Below are 27547 nucleotides of genomic sequence, written 5' to 3'. Positions count from 1 at the left end.
CGTACCGGAGACGAAACTGTTTCCATCAAATGTTTCACCGTCGCCTCTGTGTTTACGGTGTCCCGATGACTATTTCGCCCCGGCGTCGTGCGGAGTGACTTTTGGTAGAACAATAACGTGGTTCGCAACAAGCTAACAAGCCAGATTCGAGAGTTTAGTTGGTCCCGATGCGCCGTGCAAGATGGCTGCACCGTTTTGGCCAGCGAGTGAAGTTGCTGTTGTAAAAGAGGCGTTTGAGGGCGCCCCACCCTTCTCTCACAGAGGAAATATTGTAATGTGCTGAGCTGTGCTGTCAGTTACGGGATGTAGTGCGGTCAAACCCCTCCGTGACCTGACTGAATCTTTGTGTTTTCTTTTACTTTCACTTATGCGTTGAAAAAAAAACTGCAAATATGCAGCATGCAATTTATTTCTATGGGCTGAATAGACGAAGGTTGCAACGATTGCAGCAAAATGGACAGGAGGACACTTATGTTTTGAACATGGCAGTGCACTTTTCATTTCAGCATAAATTTATGTAAAATGTGTTGTTTATTTTTTTATTTTTTTTTTCAAATATTTAAGTTTGGCCATTGGGCAAGCTCCAGTTTACACTGAGAATGAGCTTTTCTGCAAATGCTTAAGCACTGTCCCTACTATTTATTTTGTGAACTTTATACAATACAAAAAAATAAAACACTAGTAAATAAGAAGGCCTATAGACTTATCTATAGCTAACTAAAAGCCAATCTTCCTGCAGATCAATTTATGTTTTTTATGTATAGGCTATATAGCTCCCCTGGACCTATTCATTGCATATTTCAGTTTTTTTTTTTTATTGCTATTACTGCCGTATTTGCGATAATGCTACTTTAAGATCATCCACCATTTCTTATTTTTAATTTATTATAGCCTAGCTGTTATGCTAATATTTCTATTAGTAATGTATTTATTTCATGGATGTAGCCTATTATATTATAGGGTTGGGTTCTTATTATAGATCCATGATTTATTTATGCTATACTCTTATAATCTCTATTTCTTATCTCAAATTTAGGCTATTGCCTGCCAAATCTCATTGTAGCCTAAATGAAACAATGAAATGAAAACATAGATCATCAAAAAAGATCACTGACCAACTTTTAGACTGCAGGGACATTAAAAAAGTACCTTGTCTTTCGTACTTAAAAATTTGGAGATCGGATTGTTGTAGGTAGAAGCCAATGTCTTCTTAGGTTCACTTTGCCCACTCACTGTAAGACATTTGTTTCAAGAATTTGCTGCTATTTTGTTGAAACTATTATTCCCATTTCCAAGTGTTTCAAATTCCATCGGAATGCAATATATCAAGCTGAGATTTACATCATTTTATAGCCTCCTTTGCTGTGTAAGCATCAGATAATATCAGTTCCCCAGGGTTGTTGATTGCTACCACAAGGTTTGATGGGAATTCATCGTCAGCAAATGATTTCCTTTGACATGAGCCACTGGAGGGAGGCCAAGTGTTTTAAGCCTTAGGGTGCCCAGACTTTTGCACACATAAATGCTGTTCAATTATGTTTATTTATTAAATTCATTACTAACTTTTGTAGCTGTTCTTCAGATTTTATCTGTTCATATCTAATGGATCACCCTCAGCAGTGCAGTAAACTGACTGAAAACAAATTTGGTTTCTAGGAATTTTAATTTTAACAAAACCACCACATGCATAATATCGGGATAATATGCAATTTAAGCAAAGAATCATAAAATCTATTGATCTAAATGTTTTACTCATTCAGTGGTGATGTTCTTTATATGGAAATCAAATGTGGTTTCTCAACATCATGCAAGTTGGCTTAAGTTCACCTTTTCCCCATGGCATCAAATAACAGACGTTATCCCAAGGCATTCACACTCAGCGGGCCATATGATTATAACTACTCTTGTCGCCACGTTCCTTGTACCGTAGCCTACTTGTTTGTCTTGTTTTCACCTTAGTTGATCCTAAAATACTCAGATGAGTTTGAGTCAGGAGATTACTGCTCTTCTGTCACATGAAGCCACTTGACCTTTTTCCTTTTCTTTCTCAACCAACCTGTTATCCTTTTATCTATTCCTAAAATGTGGCAATAGTGTAGGTACAACCTCCTGAGGTTGTTGTTTTAATAAAGCAGATGTGTTGGTTGTTAAGAGTTTTATTTAAGCTTTGTTTTCATCTCAACAATGTCACAAACAGAAGTTGTGTAGGTCATAAGTAGGAAATGGCTTCAATTAACTGCTGTATATGAAAACTGAGAACTAACCAATTATCTGAAAAGGGCTGTTGTCTATGGTCCTTAAATACTGTTAAGAATAAGCTGGGCTATAGGTAATTAAATCTTTACATGTCTCATTGATTATTGCACATGAATGTAATTACACTACACACTAAAACAACAAACCAAAACAATCAAGCAATATTAGTTGATGCTTAGAGGTTGTAGGCTAATGCACCCCAGCACACCACCATCACCCACTAAAACTATCTAGTTGAACAGCTAACCTACACACCCACAGGACCCCTCCGCGTGCTCCTACCGCAGGTGACCCACGAGCCACAAGGAAGCGTCGAGGCCAATCTGCCAAAGCGCGCAGGTGTTGGCTGATTGCGCACATTGCTTATAAGTCGAGGCGTCGTGTTTGCTACGGTTTAATTGTCAGTGATTCATTTAGCGGCCGCTTCGTTTGAAGACTTTCTACTGCAGCCATGAGTGGAGGAGCTGGGACCCCGTATATCGGCAGCAAAATAAGTTTAATTTCAAAGGCACAGATTCGTTATGAGGGAATATTGTCCTCTGTCGACACGGACAGGTCGACGGTTGCTTTAGCCAAAGGTAGGTTGGTGAGACGCGTTTGTCTTTCTCCGTGTCTAATTCTCCTGCGCTAGTGTGAATTAAAGAAGCTGAGGGTTAAACTAACCTCACTTTTCAATTCATCTCCCCAACAGTTAAATCCTACGGGACAGAGGACCGACGCACAGACAGACCAGTGCCTCCAAAAGATGAAATTTATGAATACATAATATTCAGAGGAAGTGACATCAAAGATATCACTGTGTCAGAACCACCAAAACCTCACCATGGGCTGCCTCGTGACCCTGCAATTGTGCAGGTATGTTATTTAAAGGGATTTGTAGTTTAGGTGTGTGTACAAAAAGTCACTCTCAAACCTGCTTTATTTTAGTCGTCTCTTGGTGGCTCTGCTGCTGCATATCACCCACGGTGGAGTCCATACAGGGACATGATGCCCACCTACAACCAGCTGGCAGCTAGTTCTCTGCTCAACCAGCAGTACAATGCAGCACTGGGTCTAGGTACAGTCAGTGAATGTTGGACACGTCAGACATGTAAATTATAGTATATTATCCAGCTTCACCATGTTTGTTCCATTTGCCCTCAGTACCAGGACTTCATGGCATCCCAGCCAGAAGAGCCCCCATGGTTGAGCAGGCGGTCCAGACTATGCCATTAGCTGCTGGTGCCCAGAAAAGGGGAAAAGCAGCAGCCCAGCTGCAGAGCAGACAGCCCGTCCGCCCAACCCAGCGCTCTGGCCGGGATGGTTCGCAGCGACTGAAGGAGAATGTGCCCACCAGTAAGCAGACCAAACAATGGCATTTAAAATCCAGCAACTTTAATTTCTTACACCACCTTGTAATTCAACTTAAAGAAGCAGCAGCTCTAACATCAAATGTATCCATCTTTAGATCGGCCAACATCTCAGCCTGCTGCAGCTAAGATTCAAAGCCAGAGTACTGAGAACCAGAAGCAAAGGCAAAAACAAGGTATCAAAATAAAAAAAATTATATAAAACACAATTCAAGCTATTTTTTCTTTATGTGTAAGACAGAAGTGCAGTGGGAATGTAGTCTGTTTCCAAAAAAAAGGACTGAGGAGTATATTGTAGATCAGATTGACAAGTATCTGACTGAGCTTCTCTTTCTCTGGTGGTCGTGTCCAGGCAGTCGCAGATCCAGGAACCGAAGCAGAGGACAACTTCTCGCAAAAAACTCAAAGGCTACAACTTTGGAGTTTGAGTCAGATTTTGACTTTGAAACTGCAAACGCCCAGTTTAAAGATGATCTCACCAAGGGGGTTGTAGGTATGTTCAGATTATTCTTTAGAGTAGCTATCAGTGGAAATGATATAAATCACTTTTTAAAAGCTCTTGTGTACCCCCTTTTTTCCCTGTAGTTGAAAATGTGGATTCTGCAGAAGCCCCAGACAGTCAGGGTCTGGAGGAGGAGGAGGAGGAAACTCTTGGTGATAAGTACTATGACAAAACCAAATGCTTTTTTGACAACATCTCATCTGATCTAAAGCCCAGGTGACTATCCTTACCTTTCCCATTAGTTTTTGTCTCATCTGAGGAGTTTGCCATACTCTGCTTTTTGATTTTTTGATTTATTCCTTACTCTTGGCATCCTCAGGAGAACCACGTGGGCAGAGGAGAAAAAGTTGAACATGGAAACATTTGGAGTGCCCGGTCGTTTCCTGAGAGGCAGAGGATTCAGAGGCCGAGGGCAAAGAGGGCAGAGCACTGCCGAGCAGCGACCCCTCCCAAAAGTTGGTAGTGGGAGGGTGTGAAGTCTTTTTTTTTTTTCTTCCTTTTTCTTTTTTGATTTCTGTAAATAATAGATATTGTAGTTTTCTACTAATTTAAAAAACAAGGTACCTCCCTATTTTCCCACTTTTTGAAGCACTTGAAGCATTTTTTTTCTCCATTATCCCAAATGGATTGATATGAAATGGGAGAGCAATTTTATTTTAATCAGCAGCTGTGCACTAAAAGCAAACGTATTCATTGGTAGTTTGGAAGCATGCAATGTGGAAATTGTCATTTGTACAGGCCGGCCGGCAAGCATGCATTTTCTTTTTTTTTTCTTTTGCCAACTGTCTGAAATGTAATCAAATATGTCTACTTGACAGTACAAATGTAACTGCAAATTTGTCTGGGACTGTCTTAAAGTTGAATGGAAAGACAGCTGTACTTTTTTTTTTTTTTCCTATTTGTAAAATGAAAACTGGAGACAATGTGTAACAGTTGCAAATAAATAATGTGATTAACACACCGGCTTTCCCCAATACTTCTGTAAAAATTCCCTGAGAAGAGTTCAACATATTGCACCTTAAACCCCGTCAGGCAGTTTGCGTTAGTTTCCCTGCTCACCAAACACAAAATAGCAGGCTGGCTAAAGAACAAGAGTTCAGTCTTCAGTTTGTGGTGGCATGCAAATATAAGCCAGTTGCATGAATTTAGAGTCCAAGTCCTTGAGTGTTTTCTCGAGTGAATCCTCATCAGTAATGATGATGGAGTCCAGTTCTGAGATGCAGTCCGAGTCCCCCTCCTCTGCGTACAGGTGAGGCTCATAGTCCAGCTGCTCGTCCTCTGTACCCCGGAGGGAAGCAAGTCTCTGCCGACGACAGAAAATATCAACGTCAAACTAAACGCAGTGCCTTTTTTTTTTTTTTTTTTACTGTGACAGGCTCCCACATGTGTTTACGAGAAGACAAGTCACAGCAGTGCTTCTAAACTGAAAACTGTATTTAGACCACCAACCCAGTTTAGCAGAGAGAGAAGAGTCGCATCTGATGTATAGCTGTAGCTCCCTTTGTTCTGGAGATTCACTGAGCTCATGCTCTGAAATAGTCAAAAACAACAAAGATGTCACATTCAGATCAAGTCTCTTTATCTATCAGTTGCCAAAAAAGAAACATTAATCACAAACCAAACACATGCCACTCACCTGCTGGGTGTGGTGGTAGCTGCTCATGAAAGAATTCCTGGTTGACTGATATTGAAGAAAAGGTCAAGTAAGTATTTGCATACACAGTTGTTGTGACTATTATTTGTTTTCACTGATGCATATTTACTTGGTTAAAGTTGCTGGAGTACTGATGGTACTGGTTTTCACTTCTGTAACCCGACTTCTGAGTTGTGAAGTTTTGTTCCATGCCCTAGTTGAAAGAATGACAGGAGCAACTGAGATAGACAGCTTAATTATAGTACAGAAATGCCGTGTTCCAGGCAGGCTTTTGAACCCATAAGTCACGACTTCAAGTAACGACTTTGACTTTGTTTCAGGTAACCCGAAACTCGTGTTTTTCCAACCTGTTTCACAGGTCCGTGAAAATGCTCTGCAGTCAAACCCTACCTGTGAACCTCTACCAGATCGAACTACAAGTTCATGGGTCAGAAAAACAAGAGGGTTGCCTGGAAGGCACCATAAATTCACATATGCCTTACAGCAGTCGTCGTTTTTACAGTGTGAGAAAACTATGTGTGAGAAAAGTTGTCAAGAGACCAACATGCCAAAAACTGAAAAATGTTGCACAGATCCACTTTGATATTTGCAGTTTAACCAGTGAATAAAATTTTCTTTACAAATACCATCTTATTTGAAAAGGCTGCAACAGTTTTCTGGTCCGTTGTGCGGATCTGGTGCATAGATTGGCCATTAGAGTGCTTCTTTTCTGTTGACCCTCCCAGGATACTGTTAGGCACCTAAAAACAAAATGGAAGTGTAAGTATTTGTATGAAATTGCATCACTGTGTGATTAACCCTAACCCTAACCCTAACACGGTGTGTTTCTTTGTAGAGGTTTTTAAGCAGTGACCTTGCAGTCCGTTCCTGGTTCCTCTGTGTTTGTTGTGAGGAGGGATTCTCCAAATGCGTCTGTCTGTAAAGCGGTGAATTCTTCTTTGCAGGACAAGAAGATGGCCATCAACAGCAGGCCTGTCGGGGGGATTGAGATGACAAAGCTTTGAGTTGTCAGAACTGTAACATGCAGTTATACTATAACAAAAGCTGTTTCTTACCCAGGAGTAAGATCAATGCGACAAACACAAGAGCTATACCGCCAGGGGAAAGACTTGTAGTGGGCGGTGGGCGGATTCTGCAGTTGGGGTTTGTAGAGCAGTCACACACGAATACACTGAGGTTGTAAATGCCAGACTCCCCCTGCATGTCGGAGATCTTCAAGTCAATTGTGTATGTTCCAGCAAATGTACCGGACTCCCTCACCAGGTCTGCTGAATAACCTGTGAGAAACAATCACAAAATTAAATGGCTGTTTTTGCTTTTTTCTTTCTCTATTTTAAATTAAACTTTTCCTGTGATATTTAGGTACAAAGATGATCTCCCTACCATAGGATGGATCCAGTTTCCATTTTCCTTTGACGTCTCCCAGCAGTTCAAATGTGAAAGGCCCTCCGAAGGGAGTTCCATCCGGGTCAAAGGCTGTGATGTTGGTGGCGGTGGGGCTGTCAGACAAACACACATCCAACTCGTACACTGTCGGCTGAGGTAAATTGTCATTCTGGTCGGTCACGTGGATGTTCACTGTAGCTGTGCCTGTTTGAGGTGGACTTCCTGTTCGAGAATTGCAGAGGAAGGATGTATTAAGTGAAACATTCCTCCATCATAAACGATGAAATAATCGGCATGTGCCTATATCGAACCCTTGGAGCTTTACCGTTATCCACTGCATGCACTAAGATGGTGTAGACACCGTTTACAACATGAGAAGATTCTCTGTCCGGGGGTCTGATGGTTGTGATATCGCCTGTCTTGGGGTCCACGGTGAACCAGCCAGCAGGGTCATCTCCTATTTTGTACCTGTTGACAGAGAAAGAGATCACTCAGGAGATGACTCCAGATTTTAAAAAGCTCAAAAATGTCCAAAATAAACTTGCCACATACACAAAATCTTGTTGATGACTGGAGTCCGGATCCACCGCGATCACTTTCTCCACCCAGGTTCCGTTGGGCGCGTTCTCCTCCAGCATCGCCTCTTTTACTGTCACGATGAAGCCTGGGGGGTCGTTGACATCCTCCACTGTGATGATCACTTTCGTAGGGGTGTGAGTGGCTTCGTCATCCTTTGTGCTGGTGTCAATTTTCCAGAGGTCTGATCCTGGTGTCTTCTCCTTCACTTTGCAGGAGAAATATGGGACCTCGTTTTCCACAGAGATGGACAGTTCCCTCTGTGCTTCCTCCTCATAGTCTAACGCCTGAAATTACACAGCAGCTGTGTTTAAATTTGAATACATGATTTGTGTATCATGCAAAAAAAAACTAAACAAAAAAAATCCCAAATTCCATTGAAGCATTTTTAAAAACATGAACTTCAAGTAGGGCAGATGCATCTAATAGCCTAAAACATTACATGTCAGACAAGAGGTGGGTGTCACTGAAATGTCAAGTATGCAGCCAAACAACACTCACTTTAACGACTGTCAGGATTCCATCATTGGTATCTGGATCTGTTTCAATCTTAAAGTTACCGCCCTTGTCACCCTCTATGCTGTATACGGCTCTCCACGCCGGGCTGTGTGCGCTGTCTTTGTCAGTCACATGCATCCGCAGAGGAGACAACCCCTCCTCATCTTCTTTCACTTTGCCAGGGCCCTGTGGGCGATTAGTCAGAGCTCATTTTACTGTGGTATAGTGATTCATTGAGCTAATATGAGTTATCTATTATTCACATGAAATTCCTGGATAAACACCGGCATGATGTAGAAAATCTAGAATAAAGGTGAAACCAAAGACCGGAATTTTTGAAAAAAATAAAATAAAATTCAATAAAAAAGCATATTTGAGAAGCAGTTATGTTTTAACTGACCTGCATTTTTAGTTTATTGTTTGATTGACAACAATATGTGATGACTAATAATACTGTACGCACAGTTTGAACAAGCATTTGAACAACTGAAATACAATGTCATGTCAGGTCATCCATCCTGTGCCCTTGTACTGAATGGTGGTGGGTTGGGAGGTTATAACATGTCCATGCCTACCGTTTGACTGGTGATTACTGGGAAGTGGTTGTTCCCGTCCTGCACATGAACGATGACAGTGGTGGAACTGGACAGCTTGACTACGTCCCCGTGGTCTATGGCCTCCACCAGAATTGTGTACATTTCAGCCACCTTCAACATAATCAATTGACAGATTATTAGATAATATCAGATTATGTGATCTCTAACTACAGTCACTGAACCAGTCATATGATATGACTTGATAGTAGTGTACTGAATCCATTTCAGTGCAAAGCAGTTGGATAACTTTGCGCAAGGTCTGTTGTTTTCTTAGCATTGTTTTATTAACGATGGTAGCCTACACACCTTTTTTGTCAAAACCAAAACAATTAACTGTGTTGTTATGCAAATCCAAGAGTCACAAAGATAATAACAGATGCTGTAGTTTTTCGGCGTCTGTTTTTATGCTTGTGACTCACCCTGCGGTTTACACATGGCATTTTATCGTTTTGTTGGTTTGTTCTTTTACAAGCGGTTTAACTGTGTTTTGCTATAAGATATACTGTAGCCAACATTCTTTTATTAATAACGTGTGATATGTAACCTATGATTATGTGATGTGTTATTGTTAGTGCTAATGTCAGAGCAGACCTGAAATTGCTGTTTACAATTCAAGTTGTACCGCACATGTAACAACATGGTTGACACGGAAACTCTTACCTCATGATCCAGACATCCTTTAAATGAAATTGCTCCAAACTTATTCATGGTGAATTCGGTGTCTGGATGGTTTGGAGACACTGATTTTATCTTATAGTTGAAAGTGGAGTTTGGTGACCCTGGCTTGTCAAGGTCATAGGCCAGCACAGTCACAATACTGAAGCCTTTTGGGAAATGTAAAAGAGAGGAAGAAATAGGTGCATGTTACAAAGAGAAGAAAAACAAAGTAAACAAGAAAAAATGCTATAGTCTTTACCTTGTGTGGTTCTCTCATCGATGGTAACTTCATACAAATCTCTATCAAAGAGCGGTGGGTTGTCGTTGATGTCCAGTATGTTAATCTCAAGGCCTAATCTAGTGTCAGTTGATGCATCTGTCTTTTTGGCTTCAAATTTCAGCTGTGAATCGAAAGATATGACTCAATGTTAGTCACCAAATAAAGAAAATAGTACTAATAGTGGTGTGAAATGGGGAAAAACTAAGATTAAAATATACTACAGCTCCACTGGGTTTGCATTTTACATGCACTCTAATCATAGCCTCTGCTCGCAGCATTTCTAACATTTTCAGTTTTATATTTCCATGTTTTTTAACACCTGATGGCAAAAGCAACTATATTCTACACGTCTTTGCATCATGCTTTCACGCATGATGCATCAAGCTCCCTCATTTTCAATGTGACGGAGCTACAGACATAAAAAAAAAATCATTTCCATTGTATTAATTGTGTAAGCTCAGTCCATACCACCACTGACGGACTGTTTTCGCCTCATCAATGTGTAGACTTGCAACCGCCAGGAGGTCATTTTGACCTCCATTCATTGAAATGCAAAAATGGTAAATGGACTGCATTTATATAGCTATATATTATATAGCCAGCCAGAAACACAGCGCAAAACACTTCATAGTAATGCCTCACATTTATGCACACACACAAACACACACAGACACTTTACAAAAAATAACAATAGACGTTGATAGGCAACCAAGATAGAAAGCTATACTGTGAAAGTTCATTATGTCTGTATGTATGAATGTATGTATGTATGAATAATTAGTTTCCTTTTTTCTTTTTCAAGACAAGTAGTTTTGTCTCATACCTTCACGGTGACAGTTCTGATGAAGGCAGAAGAAAACGCCGAAACCGTCAACAAAAAGGTATGAGAAAAAACTACTTGTCTTGAAAAAGAAAAAAAGGAAACTAAGATAAAAAAAAAGCTCTTGGTTGGTTTATTTTTTAAATAGTGTGTCTATAAAAAAAATTTACCCAATTGAGTTTACAATCATTGTGATGGCAATTCTGGGCTAAAGAATTTTCATTTAGTTTTACTTTTTTTCACTCTCTTTTATGCTAGAATCGTCAAAACACATAAGATGATGTAGAACACACTTTTAGGAAAAGTCATCGACTAGGAGACTTAGGGTTTTTACACAAACAGAGTTACATGCATTTTAAGAAGCGAGAGAGGTTAAAAATGAGCTCACGGCGGTTATGTGTAATCTTACATTCAGAACCTTCGTCTCCTCATAGTCCACAGGCCCGTTGATAGACAGAATGCCAGAATCTTTATCAATAGAGATTAAGTTCTTTGGATCCTCATCCACTCCTTGCCCATAGAGATCAAAATATATTCGATGTGCCCGGTCAAGTGTGATCTACGACACAACATCAGATCCTTCACAGTCAGTATGAAGCAGGCTTAGACTCATCATTTGTAAATTTCAATGGTTAAAGAAGAAAAATATTTCAGGTGTCAAAATAAAATTCATTGTGGATAGATGAAAATGGGGGGAAAAAAGGGTTGTCTCAGATTGATTATAACCCACAGGTTTTTAAATTTTAATCTTTGAGTTTCCTTGTCAAACTAGTGACTTGTTGAAATAAAATTTGACCAGAATTTGTTACTTTGTGGTTTTCTAACCTTGCCCAGCTCATATGGGAAAGGTCCTGGATTCCCCTCCTCAATTGTGAAGGAGTCGATGATCCAATTCCTTTTGTGCCGACTCAGTAGCCCTGAGCCTGCTGCACTTGACACACAAACCTGAAAGACGGCCGTAGAAAAGTTCATAGTATGCAAAGCAGGGGTATTTGTTTAAAACAGGAGGCGGGGTCTTGCGATACATCAGCGGGACACAGTTGGAGATCAACATGACTTATTGTCCTCATAGTGGATAAACCAGTTTTCTGGGAAGTTTACACACACACAGGGAATATTACAGAAACAGCAACACCAGACCCTCCTCAGCATTGCTCTGACCATACACAATATTTTGGATGTCTTTGGATTTATAGACTGAGCGATATTAAATGGAAAAAATATATAGAAAATAGTTTGCTTATAATAAAACCCAAAACGTTTCAATCGAATGAGCTCATTTACTGTGTCATACTTCATTCTGTAAATAGAGAAAAAGACACAAACAAACTGACACTAACACTAGATTTTGCCAGAAATTAACAAATATCTATGAAGTTTAAGTAAATAAATGGATAAATGTATTAAAGCAATTCTAGCTAGAGAAAGGTTATTTATTGTCACCTACCAAGAGGAAGTAGCAGAGCATGATGCTCCTCCTGTAGATTCCAGCTCAGAGTGATCGAGAGCTGGCGTCTGTGATATTTGAGCACAGAAAGACAAGACCCAGCCCCCTCCTGTTTCACACACCCTCTCACAGTACACTGTAATGATATGTTACGGCCATGCGCGCATGAAGGTGTGTGCTTGCGCTCAGGTATGCTCTGTGGCCTTCATGCATGTCATGTTTTCTTATGGGGTTTTCTTAAGAACTGAACATGCTTGGTTTGAGTGCACATTTTGCAGTAATTGCAACATGATCCTCACACTTTCAACAGCACTTATTCCACCTGTAGATTTGGTCTTTCCATTGTCTTACCTTTGTTGCCTGCGATTTCAATCAGAGTCCCTCGCTGTAAACTCAGCCGTTTTAAGAATTCTTTTAACCCAACTTCCATCAAATTTCTTAACAATACTGCTTGAGTTTGTGCAATAATTCTTATAGTGCTCTTACTATGGTGAATTTATGAGGTGTATGCTATGTTATGGGATATGTGCAATGCTGTTATGTCTTGTGTTTGCTGGGTTAGTATGGCTGAGGTGTGTCATTTTTTGTCATTGTGGCCATCAAGGCATTTATGGGGCAGCTGAGTCCAAGATAAATTTCTCTGAATGGGACAATAAAGTTTATCGTAACCATGGTGTGTTTTGTTTGTTTTTTGAGGCTGCCCTGCCTTGTTTTGGCAGAGCCTCTGACCTTCCTTGGAAGCATATTTTAATCTTGACAGGAAGTATGCGCTTTATCATACGCAACGTGGCAGCTTGAAACACAAGAAAACTCACAAGAATTCAAGCTTGAAAACTGAGACTTTGCATTGCCAGGACAGGGTCGCTTTCAAAACAAGCACATTTAAAGGGACAACGAGGAGTTTCTATTTGGTTATAAAAAAGTCTCACGTTAATGTGGATGAATCTACGCTACCCACACTTGTTAATGGGCCCATTTTCGATAAATATATCGTTTTGTCTCTATCGTTATTTTGTTATTATTAGTGGTGGCAGAAATGCTGGTTGAGCCGACCAGCGTTTTTTACTTTCGGTTTCGCGGCGAGTTATGAGAATAACACCGCCGAATCGCTGTTTATGGTCGGAACTACGACGGTATGTGATCGTCTTCGAACCTCTGACTTTAATTCTTGATGAATGAAAACATGAGTCCGTCTTGCGCCGGTCAAAGAATTTCACGGTGCGCGGAGGCTCATAAATGTAGTGTGAAAACGCTTCGCTTTTCCAAAACTCCTCATTGTCCCTTTAAGATTCAGAAATCTTCATCAAAATGTGCCTTAAGTCACACCTCATTTGATTATTTTTTATTTTATTTTCATTTCTGTCATTGCTTTACAGCCCTTGATGTGTTAATACTGTACAAAATTCATCGTTCATCAGCTACAAATTGCATGAGGTCAGTAACAGAGGAACAAATATCATCCTTCAGACATGCCAAAACAGGAATGAAAACAGATGAGCAGTAATAGGAAGTCTTCATGGACCTATTTACAGTTCATGGCCACACCTCTACAACACACCAAACCCAACCCACAATTTATAAATCAAAGGTAAGCCAACTCACAATTCATAAGATCAAAGGTAAGCAAAACCACAACTCATGAACCAAACAAGGATTGAAAACAATGATAGGAGTCACTGAACGTGAGTGTGGAGGACACATGATTGACGCCTCTGTCAGTAACTGGCATCACAAAGGCCACGCTTAGGTCTTGGCTAGGGTGCTGCAGGCGGAGACGTATTGCAGGGATCTGCAGCCTAGGGAGACGAGGATGGAGGTTGAGTTTTCAGCTTCTCTTTCTCTGGAGGTGCAGCTCTCCTCTTGACTGTGCTGGCGTGCGTTTCTTCATCGTCTGACCCGACCACGGGGGTGTCTCCTCCGTTGGCATTGGTGGTCTGGCTGTCGGTGGAGGAGTTTGAGGACGTGGAGGACATGCGGGACTTGGCATCAAGACCCTCCAGGACGTGGCGAAAGAGTCCGTTACTAATGACTTCCTCGTTGTTGTTGTTGTTTCCCTGAACTGTAGGTCAGAAGGAAAATGTTGTCAGGGATGCAACTTTGCTGTTAAATTGCCTGTAATCTCTCTAAATCTGGTTTGCATACCTGGCAGTGGGGAAGCCAGAACTCCTTCCTCTCCTCCAGAGCTGAAGAAGACATCCAAAGCCTCCTGGTCAGAGATATCAATCAGCTCCATCTGGTCCAGCAGGTCCACATTCACCTCCATGGACGAGATGCTGCCAATGGGGGCTGCAGGAAGAGAAGAGGATAACAAACTGTTATCTGTCTGTCTGTGTGTCTGCATCTGTGAAAGTGCATGTGTTCACAGAGACTCTTTTCATCTCTGTTGTTCATCTGATGTCCACAGATACATCTGGATGATGATGATGACCTGATGAAGGGCTGAGAAGCCCGAAACGTTGTCAGTAAAATATTCTGGAGCAAAACGAGGTTGTGCGCGCTATTTCTTCTATTTTCTATTGTCCATTTGGCCCAGCACCCCAAGCAAGGGATGTGCGTATATTTTCACAATTTTTTCACAGATACATCTGTCACATTACCATAGCTGGTAATTTTTTATTTTTGTAACTGCGAATTACCATCGTTGGTATTACGTCTGCCACAGTTGCAACTCTTATGTTTTATTTTCACTTTTACCATATTTATTTTTATTATTATCATTACTATGCATAATCATGCTGCTATGAGCACTCTGCACTTTGCCTACCTCATACATGTTTTATTATTATTATTTATTATTATTTATTATTTTATTATTGTCTAAGCGTCGTCTATTGTGTCATTCTATGTATCACCTTTGTATAGTAGCTTGTGGTCTGTTAATTCTGTGTATTTTTAAATTTTTTATGTTATGTGTAGGGACTACAGATGGAAATTAGCTGTGAGCTAAATCTGGTGCAACCATCTCCTCATTGTCTTCTGCAAATGATTAATGTAATTGCACACTGTCCCTTAATAAACTAATAAACTAAACTAAACTAAACTAAACTAAACACCGCCAATCTAACTCACGTCTCTTGTAGTCTCTGATACAGAGGTGCGCCGAGGACAGGTAGGCGTCCACATCGTGCTGGAAGACCTCCTCGAAGAAACGCTGCCTCTCTCTCAGCTTGAGCTGCTGCGCTGCATCCACCTCCGTCAGCCTCTGGCCTCGCTCCGACTCCGCTGGCAAACACAACAGGGTGACAGGAAATCAGACACCGGCTCAGGTAAAGTTATACACCTGAAGCGTGCAGCCTGGAAACCAGAGATCACAGGAAAGTGCACCCCACTCAAGAGGTCAAATGGTGGCGTGACATTTGGGGTTATTTTACAGTAAAACAGGGGTTAAAGGATTTCAATATAATAGGAAATGAATATAATGAGATATGATAGGATTAATGTTGAAATAGCAAGCAGAAGTGACAAGTCAGTCACAAACTTATAAAAGGTAAACAATGTTATATAACTTTGTTCTGTGATTCTTCCCACGAACATGTGATGACACAACTTATCAGAACACTAATTAAACTGTCCTAAGCTTTCACTACACCATCATATTATGTAACCTCAGCTGTCAGCGCCTTTACAATGTTAATCTTGTTTTGCGATACCATGAAATCTCTTCTTTCCCTCATCAGCACCACTGCAGTCGAGCTAAGTGCAAGTTCAGTGTGTGAGTGGAGGAAGAGAAAGGAAACGTTGGACTCATATATCATTTATATACTATAAATTTACTATGAATTTAGTCTCAAGGAACAACGTCTGATCACTTTTCACGGCTGACAGTATTATATAAAGACTTGTTAAGCGTTGGAAACAGGGTGAGGCTCAGGGTGAGTCCTGATTGTAGTTTCATTTTAGCTTTATGGAGACATGAGAGTGTCTGTACACTGGTGGGGACAAATAAAACTCTTAATTTCCTGCATTTTGGTGATGAATTTATATCCACTGATGTTTGGCTTTTCTGCAATACTTTAAGGAGGAAATTTTGTATTATATTTATAGAAAGAAAACAAAAACTCCCTTCCCTCACTGGCCTTGATCATTCTGACTCATGTTTATTGACCTGCATGTGGAGCCAGAGTACAGGAGAGGAAGATGCTGCAGCAGCTGACTGAGTTCAGAACACAACAGATCTATGGAGAGTGTTTTTCATTAGAGCAAGACTGTGTGAACCTCTGCTGTAGATGTAGTTGACACATCACACATCACATGAATGCAGTGCAGTACATAAAATGACTGACTCATTTCCTTCTTTATGTTGCTCAATCATTACGGTAACGTTTGAGTTCTGAGGAGGTTGTGCAACCTGCAACCTGCAACCTGCAACCTGCGGGCAGGGATTGAGCTAATTGGATGAGGCTTAAAGCCATGTCTAAACTGGGAACAATGTGAAGATTATCTTGCCTGTGTTGAGAGCAGCAGTCACAGTAGCTCTGCAAATATACCATTAGGTGACGAAGAATGGAAAGATGTTTACAATACGAGGAAAAGTAATGATTCCAAGGATTCTCACTTGGCTCAGTCTCCATAATGAACTGAATATACAGTATAACTGCTCAGTCAGGGGTAAATCCACTATCACTTTAAATCAAAAAAAAAAAAAATGTAGATATCGGCTAAAATCATCAACAGGTTGCCTTAGTGCTGCATCAGCGCAGTCAGCCCCCCTGAGACATGCCCGGGCACATGTCTGTGGTGAAGGCAGGACAGGGGCCTGTCAGTGCAGCTCTGCTCTGTCCTGTTTGACAGCCTGTGTCCTGGGCACAGGGACCTCGCTTGCTCTGGGATCAGACAGGCAGACAACTTTGGACAGAGGGGAGGAAGAGGACAGCTCATCATGACCCAGGGCTGGAGAGGCTGACAGCACCGCAATAGCAGGTATACAGTATGTGAGCGTGGTTTTCCACAGGCTGAAAAACACTGAAATCTACAAGCATTTTACATGTTTGAGCATTTAATTGACTGGATGTCACATCTGAAAGCTCCATCTTCGTCACAGAAAGCAGGTGTCACTCTAAGCCCCCTATAGGAGATGTCAGTCAGTAAATGAGCGCAACTGCTCTTTCTTAGTTGCACTGCTTATATATTGAAAGGGCAAGCAAGCCATTACAAGTTGTCAGTCTTCGTGGCATTTTGTCTTTGTGCTGCCACTGACTTTGTGAAGATGCAGCTTGAGAGTGTGTGATGAACTGCTCATTGCGCTGCTACAAGTCTTACAGAAGCGAAGGGAGCAGCGCTGAGAAAGCAAGATGTCAAAACCTGCCTGTTTCACATGTGTGTTAAAATGAGAGACGATGTTGTTTACAGTAATGTGATCAGTTTCATATCAGACTAAACACTGACTCTTCTTACAGAGGGAGAGCAGACAGCCGTTAAATTGTGCATTCGTGCTGCGTTCCTCTCGAAGAAAATGATGCTTTTTATTACAGGCGACAGGTTTGAGCAAATTGCTTAACCCTGAGTTTTTTTTCCCCCCCTACTCACTTAAACAGTGATTGATCACATCATTGATTGTTGCTACTTAAATGCCGAGGCCCGTGGAGAGGTAAAGGTTAGCTACAGATGCATATCCTCGCATTGATTTTGCTTCCCTATCCAGTTGTTTTTTCCATTGGATCACCTTCATCAATATGGCTTCCCTGGCCGCGGACGACCCCGGCGACCTCTGTTTAGTGATCACACGGGAAAATCATCTGTCACAAGAAAAGCCCGACCACAGCGTCCACTGCTGATGAGCTCACAGGTCCAGACTGCTACAGCCCGACCACAGCCCAGAGTCTTCAGTTTCATGCCGCAAGATGTCTGGAGTGTCTGTGGCTGGCTGCTCTGGAGAGACGATGGAGAGATAAACAACATGAGCATGAGCTTTATGTGTTTTTTCTGGGGGTTTTTTTTATCTCTCTGTCCTTCTATAAGGGATAGTTCACCCAAAATTCACATTTCACTCATTATCTACTCACCCTCATGTCGACTAAGGGCTGGGAGAATTTTCAGAGTCCTCCGTGCCTTCTCGGAGTTACGGGGGGATCCGCGCAGCAGTATTTGTCCATATAATGGTTGTGAATGGTGCTCACTTTTCTTCGTCCAAAAAGACACACCAAAAAACATCCAAATACCTCCATGCTGCTCGTCTGTAATGTCCCTCTTGTATTGAAGCCCCGACATGAGAAATTGTTCCGCCGGTCTGTGCAAATCACGTGAGATTTGCACTGACAGGAAGAGCAGTGAACTGAGACACTGGGAGCTTAAAGCAGAAGTAAGTGGTCCGGTCGTTTTCGCTAATGCTGCGTTCCAGGCAGGCTTTTGAAATCGTAAATTACAGCTTCAAGTCACAGCTTACGACTTTGTAGCGTTCCAGGCAACCCACTCGTGTTTTTCAGACCTGTTTTACCTGTGAAAGTCACTATAACGGCCACTCGTAACTTCCGACCGGTGAACTCGTACCAGATCGAACTGGTACGACTTCACGGTCGGAAAAATACGAGTTTCCTTGAACGCACCATAACAGTCCTCGTCCCTACGTCACCACATTCACGGCGTCCCTTGGCTGCACACACAGCCCTGCATGCCGTTCTCTCTCCTCATTGGATAAAAACTGTAGGATACGATAAATGTTTTCTCCTCGGCTCAGAGCAGAGCAGAGGGACTGAGAGACCCGTGTTTCGGTCCAAACACTCTATGTAAGTGATTGCTGTCGGAAGATACAACTATTTAAGACTTAGGCTATATTAACACAAATATATCACTTACTTCTGCTTTAAAATATAGACTTTTTTCGGAACAATTTCTCATGTCGGGGGTTCAATACAAGAGGGACATTACAGACGAGCAGTATGGAGGTATTTGGATGTTTTTTGGTGTGTCTTTTTGGACGAAGAAAAGTGAGCACCATTCACAACCATTATATGGACAAATACTGCTGCGTGGACCCCCCCCCCAGGGTGAACTATCCCTTTAATGTCTTACTATCTTAACCAGTCTCCTCCTTTTTCTGTAGGCTACTTATTAAATATTTCACTTGTCTGTTTCTTCTGTCTCTCCTCCTGTGTTTTCCATCTCTCCTTCTGTCTTTCTCCATCCTCTCCTCCTTCCTCTGAGAGCTCTGGGACGTGAGGAAGTAGCTAAAGGTCATAGATCAGGACTCAGGACCAGCTGGATACGCAGAATGACTGGAACGGACAGAAAGATACAAAAAAAAAAAGGACGGAGTGGGCCGGATGTGTCTGCGTGCCACACTGCCTCCCCACATAAAGACAAACCCAGATCCTCCTCTCAGGGGGCAGAGAGAGAAAGAGCCCATTCAGAGCTGGACAAAAGCAGAGATGTACGGGAACAGGACTGGCCTGCACTCCTTCGACACAATGCGAGTTACTGGAAACCTTTTTTGGGGGGGGGTGTAGCAAAGGGAGCATAGACCTAAAGCCAGCCTCTCATTTGTTACATGGAGCTAATTTAGCTTTAAAATAAAATAGAAAACAGCCATCAGATTGTTCAATAAAATAAAGACACGGGTATACAGTGTCTAACTGTGAAAACAGGTTTCAGATGACCCAAACACGGCTGCCAGCAGATGTATGACAACATCATCAACATCACATGATGATACAGTGATCAGTCAATGCTCTTCTGTCTCTCTTTTAGACTATAGCTCCGTTACTAAACTGAGCGTATTTACTAAAGTCTCTCTCTTTGTGTCTGTTCATGATGTGCATGTCATGTGCTTTCCCTGCACTGCCCGGCCCCCTGACACATTTTCAAGGACAGGACCCTGAAAGGCTGCTGTATAGAAGCATCAACAGCAGAGGCAACACATTGATCTGGAGGCTTGATGAAAGGATAGGAGGGTTTGGTGTCATCTGCAGGCTGCCATTAGCCCATCACCGTGCTAAATGAAAGTGTGAGCTCACAGGCAGGGTCCCATGCGATGTGATGTGAGGGAGAGGGAAGGTCGGGGCAGCACAGAGCAAAGAAAACTGCCTGTCTGCATGATCCAGTTGTTTTTGGTTGTCGGAGCAGCATGGTCAAGGACCCCCTCAGCAAACAGTAGTTAAACAGAAACCCCAGTGGGAATCATCGCTTCCTCCTCTGCTTTCTTTACAGAACAGTTGCTCAAATTCTCAGTTTGATTTCATTGCTGGGAGCTGAGGCCTTTTTTTTTCTTCCTGAGAAGTAGTTTCCTCACACAACTGCATGAGGTCATCCCTGTTTAAGTGGCTCTAGTGGTGGTGCATACTTTCATGTGTTGCCACAGCTATTTAGCTTTATATAGCAGAAAGAGCATTAAGCACAAACTGCAACAAACATACAACACCAACAAACTGGCCTGGCAGCTTTTTGTGTGTTCCCTGTAAAGCAGCTTCAATATGGAGGAAAAACACAGACTTATTCAAGCTTAAATAAGTAGGCCTACATGAAGAAATACTGAAGAAAAATTGTACATGGCAGCAAATAAAGTCAAATGTCAAAAATCTAAATGTAAATAAATACTGAGATTATTACAGAGGTGATACAAGACAAATTCTTTGAATGTCTCAAATAATACAAAAATAGGTGCAAAATAAACTAATGTTTATAATAAATTAATTCTTCACTATTTTCCACATTTATTTATGCATTTTTACCCTACTTTTTTTCAAGTATCATAATATATAAATGCAGAAATACAGAGGATTGGTGTAGATTTGTAGGAAAGTTCAAATAAATTACCAATATTTACATATTTCCCATCTGTTCTATTTAATTGTGCTTTTCTTTAATTTTCTTTTATTTATGTGTATATTCATAGACTGATTGTTGCATGTGATAATACTGAATGGGTGACGTGACGTCTGCTCCTGCATGCCAGGACAGACCTAAAATTCTGAGGAAACATTTGTTTGGACTGATGCCAGCCGCGCTCTCCGGCAGACACTTTGTTTTCTCAGAGGGGGGAGATTTTGTTTCGCACAGACAGGTTCCCAACTGCGACAAGCAAGGGGTGGAGGGCCTGGGTGGTTAAACACACACAAAAAGGCATTAGGCGAAGGAGAGAGAGGAAGGAGAGGTCAGTGAGGACAGAAATATTTGCACCAAGGCCGAACATGAGGAGGAGGATGTCTTAAAAATCTACGGTATGATGGGCGAGAGAGGTTAACCAGAAGTGAGTCAACACAAGACTGTGGGTTGTGGACATGGAGAGGATAAGAGAGAGGGAATTCTGCACAAGCTCACTTGTTAAAGAGGATGTCTTGTTATCTTTAAGAGGAAGTCTCTTCCGTACCTTGCAGCGCAACATTGACCTCAGCAGCAGCAGGAGGCTGTTAACAGTCTACAGCCAGCCATTAGTGGATCAGTGTCTAAGACTGTCTCAGTAATTAATGGTGTCCTGGTGGTCATGAGGATGGTGGAGTGACTGGGAGTTATCCTGCTCTATAGCTGCACAAGCAGAGATGCAGCCATGAAATGCAGCACAAATGTATCTCTAACTTGAATAAATATATTATAAAGTCCTGGTCAGCACATCCTGAGGAGCTCTGTAAAGACCCTCCTGCTGTTTTATACTTTTCTATTTTCAGTGCCTGCAATTTAAAAAAAAAAATGTTGCTTTGCCTGTTTGTGTCCATTCTTCAAAACACAACATCCTATATGTGCTGAAGTAGAACAAGGTAGGCACGCTCTGCCACGCTGCAGCAACTTTGCAGACCATAAAGTTGTTTGTGTGTCTGTCTCACACCTTTATTTATCTTGGTTTCTCTTACTCCCTTTTTTCCTCCCATTCACTAGGCTCTGGTTGCAAGGACAGTAAATTATTTATGGCAGCTGTTGAAGTGTGTTTGTGTGTCTATTCTGTGCATGCGCGTTGCCTTCATTTGCATGATAGATCTGGCTGTTTACACTGGGACAAAGCAGTGTCCAGCACCATCAGCCCAGTTTGACAGAGCAACAATGACATCAGTGTTAACCCTCTCCTTCCTTCCCTCTTGCCTGGATTACAATGGATGACTGACAATGGGACTGTTTGTAGGTCAGTGTCATGTCCTACTGCCCTCCATAAGCCCACAAGCAGACTGTCATGAGTTCTGATCAACACAATAGGCTTTGCCAGCTGACAACGTACCGACATTTACAAATCCTCTTATCTAGAATGATCATTAATCAATGGTAGAACAAGGTTATTAACCATATACGACAGCCAATAAAGCACAAATCTCTGCCTTTAGGCCTAAAGAGTGGTAACACAGCCGATAAGTACAACACTGATGAGTTTATTCTGCTCATTGAAAGTAAAGAGCATTGAGTGCTTGTCAACAGACGGACAGAGGACAGGGCAACATAGTTAAGCTCAGAAAATCCCCTCACTTTTTTTTTTTTTTGATGATTAAATCTGTAACAGCTCTAAAAAAAAAAACAACTAAAAAAAAACATTGAATTACCCAGTGACAAGTGACCGAGAATGTCCTCTGTGTCTAATGGACAGGGTCCAGGCTGTCCCGCAGAGAGAGAGAGACAGAGAGAGGGAAACTGTTCTGTTTCCCCCCCAATTAAATCTTCACATGAGCTGACGTCATTAACTGCCACCACTTTAAGATTCACACCGCTCCTTGTTTTTCCTGAGAAAGCCACCCTGCCTCTCCCAGTGTTTGTGGAGGAGGTTGTACGATATTTTGACCACAGATGGAGAAATCTTTCTCAAGAAAGTCACGATGAGATGATTAATCTCAAGGCGCAGCCCCTTAATAACCTTTAGTAGATAGATACAGATCTTTTCTGTTATGTGAGCCAAACACTGGGTTTCATTTATTAAATGTGACTGTTTTCGCTGCACTGTAATGTCACAAAACTTGTTTTATTTATTTATTTATTTTCTATCAAACCCACTTTCCCCCGTCCTTTAAAACTTGCCCGGCACAGGCCTGTGGAAACAGGTGCTTTCACTCTTGACCCTGTACACCTGTTAAACCTGGGCAGGGCTCAGAGATCGTTAAACCGGCCTGCCGGTCCAATAGGCAGAAGTGAAAACACCTGTGTTGAATTGTCTGTGATTGGCGGTTGCCACAGATAAACTTGGCGCCACCAAGATAACAACTGAGATTAATTAATGTCACTAGTTGAGGCTTCTCGAGTGAAGTTTCAGGTGCAGGACCACACCTCAACCACACCTCTATCAATTCCATGAATACCAAACCTAACCCACTGCTTCTTTTCAACGCTTAGACTCTTCACCCCCCCTCGCCCCTATTCTCTCCACGCCTTTCGTCAGTCAACACTTAGGCCTATGTCAGATCTTTCATCTCCAGTCCATTTGCAATTATTTATTTGGCAGACTTATCCGTTTCCTCCCAGACAAATCAAATCTTATCATGAATATTTGAATTTGTGATACATGTATCGCACATCCGTGAAAAGTGTTCACTTGATGTTTCTGTGTGAACACTCAGTTTATGCCTGGAGGCGCTAGCTCTGCCTGTACATGGAACGACTCGTGATTTACTACAGACCTAATGAGGGGAGCTGGTCTTTGTCCCAAGGGGCTGCACTGCTGCATTGATGGGGACAGTATATAGCCTACATATACAGCCCTACGCATAGCTGTTAGATAATCACACACAAATATGGTAATTAACTTTGAAGTCTTTGAGTGACATTGGCATTGTTTGTGAAGAATTGCAGAGCTGTCCTCAACCTGGAAAAAATGACATAGGATTTTCTGTTATCCCTGAAAGCGCATGACAAAGTGTTGACATGCAACAATAATTGCTGGAAATGTGAGTGTTGATCAGCTTTGTTTTCAAAAAACTGTAGCCATCAGTATGTTTTTTGTGTTGCGAATGAATAAATTCCTGTTAGACACCAACTGATCGGTTTGCTCCAACAGTTAAACTTCTTGGATGACTGTTTTGTCATTACTCATTCTGTCATGTTCATGTTCTCCAGCTTTTGTTTTTGTGGGTTTGCAGTGATGAGGGACGTACACAATGGTGGTGGTGGTGGTGGTTGTCGCTAGGGAAAGTAAAAGTGAAATGCGTCATCATGCAAAACAGTATTTACAAACAGCATGCACAGCTGATTGACATATTGATGTTTTCATTCACATAAGCATTCATCCAAAAGCATGCACTGAGCTACTTCTCCGAAATGCCACAAGTAAAGTTCTGGTTGAGAAATAATGTAAATAAAGGTGGAAAAAAATCATCCAGATAAGAAACAAGTGGCAACGTGGCACCACAAGGCCACCCAAAAGTTGCACATTTAGGAGAAGAAGGATGTGACAATCAAACTAAAGTGTTCTGAAGAAATAGAAGTGGAGGAGGTAGAAATACAACCCACATGTTTTGGTTTAAACCTTCTTCAGGGCGTTTAGTTTGGTCCCATTTGTACTCATTCTATCTGAGACATTAAGCTCCAGTGATTTAGTAGCGGATACATACTGTGTGTATCCCTCAGAGTGTCATTAATTAAAGATACAGACAGTTCATGATATGGATTCTTACCCCTCTAATTTGCTCATTAAACAGCGTCTACCTCCTCAGTCTTAAGTGGGTCATGTCCAAGGGGACTGAGCTAAGAATACATGGAGAATATAAACTATTTCTCTTACAACCAATAGTCCACTGACTGTAACATGCTTTCAACAGCTGGTCCGTCCTTTACTCAGTTCTCAGTGCGACGATGTGCCTCTCTCTTCCTGGCACATTCCCACACGAACCAAAACGTGACACAATTGTCTACGAGGGCATTGAGGCCGGGGGGCTAAGCAACAGGTGGGAGGCGTCTTCTCTGAACTGGCAGCCCTGATCCTTTTTAGACTCATGAAATCACACACTGATCTCACTGGGACTAATTCAATTTCAGGTCCTATCTGGGTTGGTGTCTGCGTGGGACAGGCCGCCTGCAGACCTCGCTGCAGTCAGTCGACTCTGATGAGATCTGCAGGCACAATCCCATTAGAAATAAGAGATCTTTGTCTGGAGCTATACACGGTGGCCCCAATCCAAGCCTGCCTCAGTGTGTGTGTGTGTGTGTGTGAGTGTGAGTATGAGTGTGTGTAGGAATGCATCCAGAGCAGAGTGTGACCTATTCACTTGGTATTAGTGAACATTACTCAGGGTGATGATTCAACATTCCTGTCCGATTTTTGGCTTGCACAGCAGTCACTTCAGGCAACATCAACACAACGGCAGCTTTTTAACACAGTGGCTGAGCTGTCACACTATAATGCTTTCACATAATGTTTTCCTGACACACACACACACACACACACACACACACACACACACACACACACACACACACACACACACACACACACATATACATACATATAGCTTATACCTCAGGGGGATCATTTTAAATTCAGTGTCAATCAAAAAAAAAAACTTCCAAGACAGGATCTGGAACAAGTTCAGTTAGGCCTTTTAGTTTACATTAATGTGATGCTGTAACATGAGATTGACATTTAGAAAAGCTTTTCTGGCATCTGACAAGGTGCAACATGCTGTGGACAAAATCAAAAGTTCATATAAACGTGTGTGTGGGTGGATGTGTGGATGTGTGTGTGTGTGCTCTACTTCTAACAACCAAATATGGAGAAGGATTTTCCTCCACTCTAATGTTCTGTTCCACATCTGAAAATAAAAACTGTGTTACTGGAGCAAACCGGCTGTCACATCACATCACAACCTGTCCTGTCCTGAACAACACACACACACACACACAAAAAAAAGATGGAAGTTTTTTGAGAGAATTACTCACAGGGTAGGCGTTTGTTGTGCAGGTTGGATGATGAGGAGCTCATGTTGCTGGAGAATCGTGGGAAATGGAAACAAAATCAGTGTGTGATGATGGCCGGTCAGCCCTGTGAGAGTTCAGCAGAGAGGCTGCCGCTCATCTCCCACCCCCCTTTTTTCTCTCTCTCTCTCTCTCTCTCTCTCCCTCTCTTCTGACTGGAAACTGCTCCAAAGTGAGTGATGCTGCTGCCTTGCCGCCGCCGCTCCCCTTCCCTGCTGCCCTCTCTCCTCTCTCAGTGGACTCTGAGCCACTTAGATGAGGCGAGAACAAGTTTGTGGCTTTGTGGAGCCGACCGGCTGACCAATGACAGGGAGGAGGGAGGAGCAGCGGGAGAGAGTGAGGAAGGGATTGAGGAGAGGAGAGGGAAGGACGGATTTTATGTAACAGAGTGGAAAATACCAAGGAGAGACGGACTCATGCCTTTGTTATTTTTGTCTCCTTACACCCCCCTCCCTCCCCCTCCTCCTTCTCCTTCTCTGTCTCTTGTTCCCTGTCTCTTTTTTTGTTGCAGATTTAAACCCTCTCTGTTTAACCTTCAGGGTCAGTGTGGTGAACAGTTTCTTAACTCACACAGACAGAATATCTGTTCACTTGTATTATCATTTTCATGCCTGCTATTAAATTATGTTCAATAATAATGATAATATTTATTATTATCAGAGCAGTGATGATCTTAAGAATGTATTTGTTTTTCAGGTTTCTGATCCAGAATTTAATATTTTGAGTCGAGAGACATTTAAAAAAAAACACACACTTTATAATATTTTAATAAGATTTGAACAGAACATGCAACTAGCTGCTAAAAAATGCATCGTCTTGCCCTTCACTGCAATTCTTATATGTTTTAGTAAGAAGATGGAGCGTTAAAAATCAATCGTTGATTTAAAAATAGGCTAAATGTTTCACACTTTGGTAAAATAAATAAAAAAATAAATAAATGAATTGAATTAATTAAAAAATATATAAAAACAAAAGGAAAAACTCATATCTTTTCAATTATGAGTGGGGTAGCCTACTTACACTATGTGATGTGAACCAGAAACAAGAAATTGTCAGACCTCTGACTGAGAAGCTGTAGTATCTGAGAGTCTGTGTGTCCTGAACACCATCTAGTGGAGAAAAGATGTCAGTTCCACTTCCTCTAAGCTGGACCTGCTGGTTACACAATATTTGCATGCAGCAGCTTCACAAAACAGCATTACATCACTGCCTCCCTCCAAAACACTGCAATGTCATTTGAGAGAGCGTCTGGCATTGCAAGAAGGAGAATGTGTTTTGAATCTATACACGGGACTAACTTTTTGATTATGCACAGTAACCTTGATATTATATTCTTTAATAATATAAGATGAATTAGCTTCATTTCTAAAGCATTTTTTGCAAACAATAGTGCAAACTCCTCAACAAACCTCGATGTGCTTAAGTCAGCAGATGCATGGTTGCAGTGAAAGTTTCTCAAGGCAATGTTGCACCTGGCATCTGTGCCAAACTACGAAGCGAAACTGCAAAAGCGGGGCTGTCATGTAGCAGTTGGGAAGTGGTGGGAGTGATTGGCGATTTCAATCAATAAAAACACATACTTTGTAAATGTCAATGGTTGTGGTGGTTTTGCCGAAATGTACTCGTCGTGGCAAACACCAACCACACCGTGAACTTTCTCCAGCATGTGTGTGTGCGTGTGTGTGTTGAGAAGGTGTTAAAAAAACTGACAGAGAGA

The 27547-nt window shown here is 41.8% G+C and overlaps 3 protein-coding genes across 3 annotated transcripts; 1 reads left to right on the top strand and 2 right to left on the bottom strand.

The window, feature by feature from the left end:
- The first annotated feature begins 2670 nt into the window (after positions 1-2670).
- On the top strand, positions 2671-4666 carry LOC146987179 (protein LSM14 homolog B-like). Its single transcript, XM_085776218.1, has 8 exons — positions 2671-2834; positions 2948-3111; positions 3184-3313; positions 3400-3591; positions 3704-3781; positions 3958-4098; positions 4191-4323; positions 4427-4666. Exons 1-8 carry the CDS (start codon positions 2708-2710, stop codon positions 4581-4583), a joined length of 1122 nt encoding a protein of 373 aa, XP_085632344.1. The 5' UTR covers positions 2671-2707; the 3' UTR covers positions 4584-4666.
- A 51-nt stretch (positions 4667-4717) lies between these two features.
- Positions 4718-11674, bottom strand: LOC146987178 (cadherin-like protein 26). Its single transcript, XM_085777893.1, has 16 exons — positions 11400-11674; positions 10984-11133; positions 9734-9875; positions 9478-9641; positions 8797-8928; positions 8225-8407; positions 7700-8010; positions 7473-7615; positions 7145-7369; positions 6817-7038; positions 6615-6733; positions 6388-6501; positions 5871-5954; positions 5744-5788; positions 5557-5637; positions 4718-5410 (listed from the first exon to the last, which is right to left on the bottom strand). The coding sequence occupies exons 1-16, from the start codon at positions 11544-11546 to the stop codon at positions 5204-5206; spliced, it is 2469 nt and encodes an 822-aa protein (XP_085634019.1). The 5' UTR covers positions 11547-11674; the 3' UTR covers positions 4718-5203.
- Positions 11675-13535: 1861 nt separating this feature from the next.
- On the bottom strand, positions 13536-26077 carry LOC146987177 (dysbindin-like). Its single transcript, XM_085776205.1, has 4 exons — positions 25795-26077; positions 15091-15243; positions 14164-14307; positions 13536-14080 (listed from the first exon to the last, which is right to left on the bottom strand). The coding sequence occupies exons 1-4, from the start codon at positions 25835-25837 to the stop codon at positions 13818-13820; spliced, it is 603 nt and encodes a 200-aa protein (XP_085632331.1). The 5' UTR covers positions 25838-26077; the 3' UTR covers positions 13536-13817.
- Between the last annotated feature and the right edge of the window lie 1470 nt (positions 26078-27547).

The sequence above is a fragment of the Trachurus japonicus genome, chromosome 5 (assembly GCF_045865225.1).
Source record: "Trachurus japonicus isolate A0001 chromosome 5, Traja_1.0".
In the NCBI taxonomy this organism is placed as follows: Eukaryota; Metazoa; Chordata; class Actinopteri; order Carangiformes; family Carangidae; genus Trachurus; species Trachurus japonicus.
Note: the sequence above shows the minus strand (reverse complement) of the source record. Positions and strands in the feature narration are given on the sequence as shown.